This window comes from Cnephaeus nilssonii, assembly GCF_951640355.1.
Source record: "Cnephaeus nilssonii genome assembly, chromosome: 5".
NCBI lineage: Eukaryota > Metazoa > Chordata > Mammalia > Chiroptera > Vespertilionidae > Cnephaeus > Cnephaeus nilssonii.
This window is the reverse complement of record NC_137076.1, coordinates 81587057-81599518: the sequence shown is the minus strand read 5'-3', so window position 1 is coordinate 81599518 and position 12462 is coordinate 81587057. Positions and strand designations below refer to the sequence as shown.

Here is a 12462-nt window from a genome sequence, read left to right as displayed (position 1 = left end):
ATTTCTGATTCACATAATGTCCGGGGTCTGAGGTATGAGAAGGTCCAGGCTTTACAGCCACGTGGTCTCTGCGTGGGAGTGGGGAGGCCTGCACCGCTTCCACCAGCAGAGGGCGATGTTCGCGGTTGCGGCCACAGAGAGGTGGCACCGCCCACTCGTCACCCCCCACGTGGGTCTGAATGGTTAGGCCCGCGGGGCAGGTAGCGAGAGCTTCCGCGGCTTCCCTCCACCCCCCTCCCTTCACTCATTGGTAGGGGCTGCGGGTCCGGGCGGAAGTGGGGCAGGCGGGCGGGAGCGAGGCGTCGCCGTTGTATATTCATGAGGCGCGCGCAGCCGGCATGCTAATGAGGCGGGGCGCGGCGGCCGGCTGAGGAGCTGCTGGGCGGCGGCGGCGGCTGCGGGCTGGGTGCAGGCGGGTGGGAGCGGTGTGGGCGCGGGGTCACCAGCCAGCGCGAACCTGGACATGGAGCCGCCCGGCGGGGGCCTGGGGCCCGGCCGCGGGACCCGGGACAAGAAGAAGGGCCGGAGCCCGGACGAGCTGCCCGCGGCGGGCGGCGACGGCGGCAAATCCAAGAAATTTGTGAGTGTCCTTCCCACCCCGGTCCCTCAGCCCGGCCCGGTAACCGCCCTCTGGACCCCGGAGATCCCCGCGGGGATCTCCGTCGGCCCCAGGGATGCACGCCTGTCTTTCGGGAGCCGCCCCCGCGCCTCCCTTCCTCGTTTTCCTGGGTCCTGGGCTCCACAGCCCGACCTCCTACCCCTCCAGGACCTCGGGGAGCCCAGCTTCGCCCCCCTCCCCCGGCCCCCGCGCCTCTTGCCCGGCCACCTCGGACCTTCCTCCGCCCCCAGCCCCCACGCTCTGCCCGGCGCCCCCGTAGCCCAGGCAGATCTCACCCACCTCTTTCCTCTCACCCCACTTCCTTTCTTCTTCCTCTCTTACCCGAACACACCTTCTCCGTCTTGGTCCTCGGAGCTTTTCGGAGTCCATTTCCTCCTCTTCCCCTTCCCCCGTGTTTTTGGTGTTTTATTTGCTTCTCCTAAAGGTCACTTCCTTCCCCAAGATTGATCGCTTTCACCTGCTAACTTTCCTCCCGCCCAGCCCTCCCTCTGGGCCCTCAGCCCGGTGTCACCTAATAATCCTTCCTCTCAGGAATGTTACCTGACTTGGGCCCTACCTTCCCCCCTCCCTGGGACGTCTGTCCTTGCGAGTGCCGGAATGGGTGCCCGCCTAGGTCCTGTGCTCACTGGGCATGAGGTTAATGTTCTTTGCCGGTATTTCTCTGTCCAGAGAGCCTGTCACTTGACCCTGTTGCTTATCACTTTTCGGGGAGTTAGAACTTCCCATGATTATGCCCTTCTTGACCTAGGATGGTGATAAACTTCCCTCACAGGGAGGAAATTAGACTGCAAGTCCAAGAAGTTTGTGAGTAATTGAGTTGCTTTCCATACATTGCCCATGATAGCCATCTCCTCAACTCTCTGCCACCTCCTGTGCCCCAAGGCGACTGGCGTCCCTTTCCTACCTGTACAAGAGTACAGCTTTCCTCAGGTGCCCATTGCTTCCACCCGGAATCTGAAGGAATATTGATAGTCATGTAATCCTATCCATTTCATTACCCTTGCTCACACTGAATCATTCTTATTAATATCTCCAGGAAGCTATTGGTTTGCTTTTTACTGGAAAAGCTTTGAAAATTACGGGAGACTGCCCAAGAGAGGGAAAGGGGCTTGAATAATTATTTGCTAGTTGTAATTCTAGTTATTTATTCCTCTCTTCCAGGTAATCACACCCCTACCCCAGTATCTCTTTCTGCTAACCAAATGGGTTCAAACTCTTTCCTCTTTCTTTCTCGTTTCTCTTACCCCAATCCCTTAGCATTTTGACCCAATTCCACACTTTTTTTTTGGGGGGTGGGTGGGTGGTGGTTGATAAAGTGATAGAGTCAGGAAGAAAATGTTGCTTTGGGACCTGGAGGGTCGAGATGTGGAGAATACTAAAACAGAATTAAAATAGTGACTCATCTCTTCCTGCATATTTCTAGCAAGGCAGGTACTTCGGGACTGCCCTTTCCAGTGGCTTACAGGCTGTGGGTAACTCTGGTTTTATCTGGTGGAACAGTCCCCCCCTCCACGCCCCCTCCCAGAAATGTAGGGTTAATGGTAGCGATGACCTTCCCCTATGGTAACTAAAGCAGCATTTCTCTTGTTTCTTTAGGGTAAGAATTGACCCTCTAGGGTGGAGAGCTTTCTTTCTGAGCCCATATTCCTTCTGTTTCAGTATCTTTTTGTTTTGATTTTGTTTCCATGGCTACTGTTTGACCTTCCTCACCCAATTTCAGCTATTCCTGCTGATTTATAGTGACCTCTGTGGCTTGTAAATGTTTTCAAGCCCTTAATAGAAGTTTATATGTGCTTTTTGTTTTACCTAACACTGTGTTTCACACATGTGTGAAATCTACTAAGTGTAAGTGGTGCTGAAAGGTGAGATGCCTGAGGAAACAACTTCTTTTCACCTGTTTTTGGAATGTCCATGAAGTCTTGTATATGCTGAGTGGATTTGGCTCCAAGTTGTTGATATTTGCTTTAGAGAGGGTGGAGTTGAACCAAGTTCTCTTTTTCTTTCTGAGGTGTTGGTCTTAACCCTTAACTTGCTAAGTTTAAAAAAATATGTCGCACAGGTAGGGAGGAGAATTGCATGTACAGCTAGGGGATTGGAAAGTTTCCAGGAAAGTAGAGCTGCTTAACCCCTTTATTGCCAAATAATATAGCTCAAGGCATCGGGAGATTCTGTCTTCCTCATTGATCATTTTATGAAAACTCTGGAAGTGAGAAACCAGAGGCATTCACTTCTCTCTGTGTCTGTGTATGTATACTAGTATGTGGGTGGGTGGAGTGGGCGAGATTGCTGGTGTGCTTTTGTTACCCATGGCTTCGTTTTCTTGAACTGCAGGCTGAAAGCAAACTCACAACTTTTGCCTCCTCCACTTTTTCCAGAGTGTGTATCCTCTGGAACTCCGTTAAGAATGTACTTTATAAAACTGCACTGGTTTGTTCTTAGTGTGCCCGAAGGCTGTTTGTTTGCATCCGAGGGGTTCCTAATCCCTTTAGCTCCTACATCTCTTTCCAGGCTTATGCAGGTTCTAAGTATAGATCAACTGCTGAGAACACAGAGCTCCTAGATTGCCCAAGATCTGCTCTTACCCTCTGAGGCATCTTGTGTGGAAAGGAGATGGAGTGTAAGTTGAAAAAGTGGTTGGGCATCTTTAAAAATGTGGTTGTGGGAGATGCTGATGTGTGGCTGAGGCCAGGCTGCCTGGTATTCCCCCTTGGTTCTTCAGGAGTCTCTCTTCTCCTGGGCCATGAACATATCCCTTCTCCAGCAATATTCTAGTTCCTTTCAGAAGTCCTTAAGATGAAGGGAAAAAATTCCAGATGAACAGTGTTTTCTGACTTTTCAGCAGTGATGAATGTGGGTGCCAAATAGACTGTTTCTGAAGTATGAAAGGGAAGTAAGTATAACCAGGATGTTAGGAGACTGCGGAGTATTCCTGAATTTTATAGACTCCATGTCTTCTCACATAATCAAAACATTGATACGTTCTAAGCAAGAGTATTGCTTCCTGATTTAGCTAGGAGCATAACTTTGTAAAAAAATGAATTTCAGTGTGGGGTTAGAGAAAATAGAAGATAATTTTTAAAGTCTTGTTTAATTTTGGATTCCTGTGTTGGATTATTCCCAGGTTGCTGTTTCATGCCCTTCTAAAAGTAAAGCAATGATGAAAGCATAAATGTTTGGTTGTAGACCCCTGTCCACAATGAGAGCAGTCAAAGGTGAAGGATGCCAGACAGGTTTTTAAGCAGACCCTAGGAAAGGTAGAGAATATAAAAGAAGTGGAGTTGTTCATGCAGATTTCTGCTTTTCTTCTCTTCAAGGAGATCTTAACTTTAACACAAAAGGTCACAGAATACCAAGGAGTGTATAGAGGGCTTTATACAAGTCATGTGGTTTTTGTGTTTTTTGAAAGATGATAAACACAGGAATTACTTAGTTTAGAAAAAGGGAGGGGAGCCAACAGGAATGTTATTGAGATGCTTGGGATGACAGGATGATACCTTAAATATGTCTGCCCTTTCTGCCTTGTGTTTAAAGACAGCCCAAGGATCCACATGATAATGTCACATGTACTTGTCTCAAAGGAAATCCTCCCTCAGGGAATGCCTCAGAATTAAAATCTCTGCCTTGGGAGACTTGGTAAATGGGATACTTTTCTAAAAAGAACTGAAAATGTTATTACCTATAAATTATGTTTATTATAAAAGCTGAGAGAATAGTAATAAGTGAGAAGTGATTTAACTTTGTTGATGGGCACATGGGTCAGAATAGACTCATTTCCTGTGTGATAGAATAACCTTTTGATATTCTCTGGGGCTCTCAGTGTATTTTATAAATGGATTACCAAGTTATTCTTGGAGAGTGTTATATTTTCATTGGAATGTAATAGAGGCTTAAAAGGTAAGGTTACGCCATATGTGATTTAGAAGAACAGGTTAAAATCATGTTTATTAACAAGAAATAATAGGCATTATATGGCGTTTCTATATGCAGGTGTGTTTCCTCCCATTTTGTTTCAATTAGCTGAAATCATTCAAGCTACAAAAGTTATCCCCATTTTGAAACAAACTTTGTAATACTTAAGTGTTTTTTATTTATTATGTTGAACCTCCTATTCCCACTCACTTTTATTTGAAAGCACTAGCAAAAAATTCACCTCTTGCCAACCAGCAAAATGGGTGTTTGCTCCTAGTTAGGGTTAGGTGAGACGAAGCCAGCGCTCTCCCCTTGCCCAACTGCCCACCCTTCCCTCCCTCTTTGTTTTTATTCCCTCCCTGCTTCTGTATGGTCAGGTTCGAGTTTCAAGAACAACTGGGCTTTTGAGGAATCAGGAACAGTAAAAGCTGTTGATACTAAAATTTTTTTAAATGTCAAAGCTAAAATTGAGAAGTAGAGTATTTTAATCACTAAACATTTTACCTTTTACCGTTTTTTCTACCTCTTTTTTTTTTTTTAAACAAAGTTTTTAGAATCAAGGAATTCTTTTTAAGGAAGTAAAAGAATTACTGAAGGAAAAAAGAAATAATTGAGAACAGTATTTTAACGAATTTTTTACCACCAGTTACAGGATAAGTGGGTGAATCATTGTTCTTCCAACTCAGATTCTTACTTCCATTCATTATTAACCCTTTGCACTCACTTGCTTTTTTCTCGATTCCTTTATTCTACTCGGGATTTAATTTTTTAAATACCCCAGATTTTACAAAGCGCGGCAGTAGAATAAAAAACGAGTTTCTTTTCATATAAACTTGTTTATTTGGATTTTTTTATATTTCAAATTATTGATACATTCAAAGAGTAATTTTAATCTCGACATCCGAGTGCAAAAGGTTAAAGCTTGCTATGAATGGCAGTCTTAAATTTTAGAATCCCTTAGCAGCAATCCTTACAGTTGTAGGTTGGAAACATCAGGGAGCTAAGGGGTGGGAATTGAATAAATGAATGGAGGAAGAGAAGCAGAAATTTGGATTCTGCATTTCCTTTAGCAAATTTCAGGATCTTGGAATAGCTAGAGTAGTAGAAAGGGATTATAGAGAAACAGATATGCTAGAAGCTGTGAAACTGAGACGGAAAAAATTGAAAAAACTGGCTCTCTATGTGGAAGCATTCTTACATGGAAGATGGGAGATTCCATTCTTGGTGGTGGTTATGAGTGGTCCTTTAGGCAGTAGCTACTTTGGCATTTTGTTAGGGTAGCAGATACAGGTAGAGTTCATGATGTCCTGAATTATATTTCTGGATTTCTGATTAAATGACTTATTTCCTGTTCTAGACATAGGATTTGTAGTTTCTTTTAAGTTAACATACTTCATGGATCCAGCAGAGGGTGATTTATAAACCTTCTTTTATCCTAAATGTCACAGAAAGCCAAGGAGTACACTTTGACAGTGGGCCTACATCTCAGATATAACTGCCTTTTGTTGTTGTTAGAACTTTAGGATCAAGTAAAAAAGGTAACCCTCACTTTTTTTTCTCCTTTAATTTTATTGATTTTTAGAGAGAGGAAGGGGGAGAGGTGGAGAAAGAGAAAGAAACATCGATTTGACCAGGGATCGAACCCATAACCAGGGTATGTGCCCTGGATATGTGCCCTGACTGGAAACCGAACTCACCACCTTTTGGTGTACAGGATGATGCTCCAACCAACTGAGCCACACTGACCAGGGCTCTCACACTTTATTCAGGGGTCTTCACCTTTTTTGTGCCATAGAGCCTTTGCCAGCCCCTCCCCCCTTTTTCTTACAGCTTTATTGATGTATAATTAACATACAGTAAGCTGCATATATTTAGTGCACAGTTTGTGAAACCATTACCACAGTAAAGATAATGAATATATTCAGTACCCTCAAAAGCTTCCTCCTGCCCCTTTGTATCTTTCCTTCCCCCCTTCCCTATACTGATTTGCTTTCTGTAATTATAGATTAGTTTGTATTTTTTAGAAGTTTATATAAATGGAATCATACAATATGAACCTTTTCTTCTGACTTCTTTTAACATAATATATTGTTACACTTATTAATAGCTCATTCTTTTTATTTATTGCTGAGTAGTATTACATTGTATGGATTTACTATAATTTGTTTATTCATTTACCTTTGGTAGGCATTTGGGTTGTTTCCAGCTTTTTTGTTTTGTTTTGTTTTTGCTGTGCACATTCATGTATAAGTTTTTATCTGGACACATGCCTTCATTTTTCTTTTGTAAATATGTAGGAGTAGAATGACTAAGTTATATGGTAGGACTATGTTTAACTTTTTAAAGAAATTGCCTGTTTTCCAAAGTGGTTGTACTGTTTTACATTCTCACAAGCAGTATATGAGCTCCAGTTTCTTGCCTACTCTTGGTATGACCAGTCTTAAATTTTAGCCATCCAAGTGGATATACAGTTGGTATCTCAGTGTGACTTTAACTTTTTGCACTCGGATGCGAGTGTGACTTGACAAGGTTAGCATTAGAATAAAGGAATCGAGAAAAAAGCAAGCGAGTGCAAAGGGTTAAATTGCATTCCCCTGATGATGTTGAGCCTCTTTTCATGCACTTATTTGCTATCTGTATATCTTCCTTGAAGTGTCCAAAAATTTTTCCCATCCTTTCCTATCCTATATAATAAAACTCTAATATGCAAATAGACCGACCAGCAGAACGACTGGTTGCTATGATGCGCACTGACCACCAGGGGGCAGACGCTCAATGCAGCGCCACTCTGCCAAAAGCCGGGCTCATGGCTGGCGAGCACAGTGGTGGTGGTGGGAGCCTCTCCCACCACCGAAGCAGTCAGACATACCCCAAGGGCTCCCAGACTGCGAGTGGGCGCAGGCCAGGCTGAGGGACCCCACCCCAGTGCACGATCTTGTGCACAAGGCCTCTCGTTTAAAATATTTTGTTATAGTAAAAATACCAGTCCTTTGTTATGTATAGGTTTTGCAAATATTCTTCCTGAGACTTGCTTTTTCATATTCTTTTTAAAAAATATATATATTTTATTGATTTTTTACAGAGAGGAAGAGAGAGGGATAGAGAGTTAGAAACATCGATCAGCTGCCTCTTGCACATCCCCTACTGGGGATGTGCCCACAACCAAGGTACATGCCCTTGACTGGAATCGAACCTGGGACCCTTGAGTCCGCAGGCTGACGCTCTATCCACTGAGCCAAACCGGTTTCGGTGCCTTTTCATATTCTTAAGTGTATTTTAAAGTCTCTAATTAAACACAAAAGTGCTTAATTTTGATGAAGTCCAATTTTTTCGTTTTTTTCTGTGTCATATTTCAAAAATCTTTGCTGAAATTATGGTCACTATGATTTTCTTTTTTGCTTTTTTCTAGATTTAGCTCTTAAATTCTATTTTCCACGGTGCATATGTGAGTTATTTCACATATTCCTTTTGGGGCTTAATTTTCACTTATAGGCAAGACAGAACATTTTTGACACTCTTAGGATCGGGGACCTTTGAGATCCCATTTATTCTGGAAGCAATTTCATCTTATGTGGTATTAGAAAACTTTTGTTTAAAAAAAAAAAGAAAAAAAAAAAGAAAACTTTTGTTTTTCTTTACTCAGTGTGCTACAGGTTGTATAATGCCTGCCTTCCTATCTATAAATATTAATGAACAGCATTTTTATAGATTGATTCATTACAGACTAGAAGGTCAGGGAGTAATAATAGCAATAACACTAACAGTAATAATAACAGTTGTTGCATATTACTATAGCCTTAGCACTGTGCTAAAGAGCTTTAGATTCATCCCATTAATCTCTAGATCATCCTTATAAAATAGGGCACTGTTATTATTACCATTTTATAGGTGATTAAATTGAAACTCAGTGAGTTCAAGCAACTTGCTTTAGGTCATAAACCTAGGTCTAGCTGATTAAAAAAATAACCTATGTTCTTATTCACCACATTGTACTGACAGTTTACATATGTCCAGTTTTTGCGTCTGTAGTATAAAAGAGTATTCACTGCTAAGAATTTCTTAGACAGTTTTGATTATCTCTTTAGAGTCCTTTGACAACTACAGTCCATTAAAACTGGACTCTCTTCCAGTTCAACTGGTAGGAAAGAAATATTGGGTCTAGATGTACAAAGTGCAGTGGCTAAATGCCTAACTGCTTTTTGCATTAGTAATTTAGACTTTGAAACCATTGCAAGAATCTTAGTTAAACCTTTATTATCATAGATATGAAAAAGTAGCTGTTGCAGTGCATGCAAAACCTATCTTTCTCCTGACTCATGAGTTAAGCAGTTGTCTAAACTACTATATTTTGAAAGGTAACCTTATCTTTTTATAAGTTAAACAGCCTGAACAGCATCACCTGCCAGGAATTTTAATTGTTTAAATTGCTGAGAGCAGCAAGTAGTGTTGACAAATAGAGTGTGGGGAGGAGGAAGCTGTTGCTAGACTATCTCTATGTCTTTTCTGTATTTTAGAATTAGCACATAGCATTCCTAAAGACCTCTTTTTGTGGCCATGACACTTGCCTTGTAAGGATTGCAAATGGCCAATTTCAGAGTCTCTTCTGAGTCTGGAGACTGCAGAAGTTTGCTCTTTAGATCTTGCAGTTATTTGACTCAGGTTAATAATTAACATTACCACAGAGATCCAGGTACCTGGAACTAGGATTTTTCTGCATGACTGGCAAAGAGTAAAGAATAGTTTCTCTTTATCCGAATCTACATGGATCTACTTAGATCCAAAAGTTTCAAGATCAAGAAGTCATATGGTTGTCTTATTAGGTTCAGCCCTTGCTTTTTAAAAGATTGTAATATCAGCCAGGTTTGTAGAAGAATGGGGGCGGGGAACTCTAAGGCCATGAGCATAGACTTGAAAAGCTGTAGAGAAGTGAAGGTATTAAGTGGAAACATTACTGGACTGAGAGTCAGAGGACCTAGGTTTTAGAATCTTAGATTGCTAGAGGTGAAAAGGATGCTAAAACTGACTCAATTCAAACCCTTTATTTGTAGATTAAGAAATGTGGGCCTGGAGAGGTGATCTGTCGGAATTTACAACGAGACCTAGGACTAGCACCCCTGTCTCCCATTCCCACTGCCCTATGCTTTCCACATACTGTGCTTAGTCTGACTTTGCTACTGTTTGACCATATGAACTCTGGGCAAGCTACTCCACTTTCCTTGGTCTTTTTCAGTAAAATTAGAGTTGTGGGCAGGACAACTTCATAGGAGATGAAGGCTATGACAGGTCCTGGAAGGAAATCAAAGGATTGGTAGAGAAGAGGGGGAGGGATTTCATGGGGTGGGGAGCAGTGTGAATAGAGGCTCAGAGGTATGAATGTGTGGCTGTAGTAAAGTGAAATGGCCGAGTTATAGAAGTCAAGAGGATTAGCAGGAGATAAATCATTTAAAGGTGAAGTCACTTCGAGATTATTTTAGTCCTGGGAAAGGCTTTTAAGTTCTCTCTGTAGAAACCCGCAGAAAGCAGGACTGAAAATTAGCATTTTGTAGCACAGCATGATGAATGTTAATGAAATTTTTGGCCATGTGAATGTGTCATGGTGACAGTTATCCACAAACATGAATTGATTAGTGTTAAGCTTCTAACAAATCATTTCTGCTGCCTAGATGGAGTTTTGAGAGCTAAGTTTGTTTAATTTCCAGTCCTTATCAATTTTAATACATCCCTATTTTCAGATTGCCAGAGATTAGATTTTAAAAGATGTGATTCTCTTCAGCTAGCCAAATAATGGGCTCAGGTAGGAAACGCCATTGTGTGAACAATCGGAGCCTATCTTTGGACCCTTTTGTTTCTTTAAACATTCTCTGGTACAGTGTAGTATAGGTTTTGAGTGCATGCTTATTTGAGGTGTTCTTTAGTCTTTCTTGAATGCAAAATAAGGGTCTATTTTGGAGGGTCTAATTTATCTAGCTTGTAAGGTGCTTAAGAGCAGTGGTAGTATTTAGCTCATGTTAGCAAATATCCTTTTATGTATTTTAGTTTTAGTTGGGAATTTTGAGATTATTTTCAAAGCTCTCTGTTTCTGTGGTCTAATGTAGGAGACTGGCAGTTTTGAAAACATTAATCCTCTCACCAAGGTAACTGTGAGGAAGAGAGAACCACTAATGTAACCATACCCAACCAGAAGAACTCTTTTGAGAAAAAATTATTACCTTTCTCTAGAGATAGTATCTTATAGTTTTGTCTTGTGTTTAATGAAGGAACATGTCTATAGGATTAAAAGTCTCTGCATTAATTTCCACAGTACAGGGCTGCCAACTTTTATCATTATAATTGACAGCAATATTTGACCCAGTGTTCTAGGGATTGTTAACATACATTTAAAGTGAATGGCTGCTAATTCTCCATATTATATGAATCTATTATTATCACAGTCTTTCATGGCTACAGAAAGGTTTGCATAGAATCTATACTAATAATAGAGGAATATGCAAATTGTCCAGGATGCCATCACAGTAACAACAGAACAGCAGGCTGCATGGGGCAACCAGGCCAGCAGGGGAGTTAGTAAGGGATGACCAAACCACTGAACAGCAGGCTGAGTGGGGCGACCAGGCCGGCAGGGGGGGTTAGTGAGGGACGACCAAATGACTGAACATCAGGCTGCATGGGGCAACCAGGCCAGCAGGGGGGTTAGTGAGGGACAACTGAACGACTGAACAGCAGGCTGGGTGGGGCGACCAGGCTAGTTGGGGGGAGCATTTGGGGATGACCAGGCTGGCAGTGGGGGGCAGTTAGGAGCGATCAGGCCGGCCGGCAGAGGTGGTTAGGGGTGATCAGGCTGGCAGGGGAGGGGGCAGTTAAAGGCGATCAGGCAGGCAGGTAGGTGAGCAGTTAGGAGCTAGTGGTCCCGGATTGTGAGAGGGATGTCCGACTGCCGGTTTAGGCCCGATCCCCAGGATTGGGCCTAAACCAGCAGTCAGACATCCCCTGAGGAGTCCCAGATTAGAAAGGGTGCAGGATGGGCTGAGGGGACCCCCCCTCCATGCACGAATTTTGTGCACCGGGCCTCTAGTATGAAATAAAGAAGACAAGGATGAGTCTTTGCATCCTCAGGATTCGTCTGGATCTTCACAAAAACTGTTAGTGACAGTAGGAGTGCCCTATTTTGTGTGTGTGTGTTTTTTTTTCTTAACCTCATATACAGCTACCCATAGCTATGGAGTTACTTCATTTGGCCATAGAAGCAAAATAGTTTTGGACTGTTCCAAAATTATTTCATCATCCTTACATGGGGACTCCAGAGATATTTTTAGTTGTGATAGTTTTTATGAAGTCTCCCCAGGCATAGAGGTTTCTAGTGATTTTATTATTCTTGTATTTTAAAGAGATGGGAGTTGTCCTTAGTTGGCAGCTCTTCGTATCCGCCAGGGCTTGTTCGTTACTTCTAGGCCCATGGGTGACGTCTGTTTCCTGTGATTGAAACCACAAGAAGAAGTGGTGAGAAGCCACTGTAGGATATGCACTATCGGGCAAGTAGCAGGCATTGGCTGCCCTAAAAAAGAGCAGTTAGTAACTAAGCACAGTGTTTTAGGGCCTTTGAAGAGACTCTGGAAATGATTTGACTCAGCCTCTTCATCTTAAAATGAGGAGGACATTGAGGCTAGAGGTACTAAATTGCTCAAGATCATGTAATTAGGTGAACTAGCTTTTAGACTTCACTAACTATTCATTATTCTTTCTCACATTGCATTATCACCCCTAAATTTTGTAACTGTGTCCTCCCAGAATGTTTCTTTAAACAAAGTACTTTTGGAAAAGAGTAGATGCTGGTGGGAATTTTTAAAATTATAATTTATTGGGGTGACATTGGCTGGTGTGCATTTTGAATATGAGAATTGGATGATGTTGCTTTTAGCTGCTGTACTAATAATTTT

At 42.3% G+C, this 12462-nt stretch overlaps 1 protein-coding gene across 1 annotated transcript in view; it reads left to right on the top strand.

The window, feature by feature from the left end:
- The first annotated feature begins 358 nt into the window (after positions 1–358).
- Positions 359–12462, top strand: part of DIAPH1 (diaphanous related formin 1) — an 88097-nt gene continuing 75993 nt past the window's right edge. The window contains exon 1 of the mRNA XM_079772013.1: positions 359–580. Coding sequence (XP_079628139.1) covers positions 464–580 — 117 coding nt within the window. The 5' untranslated portion in view covers positions 359–463. The remainder of the gene's footprint in view (positions 581–12462) is intronic.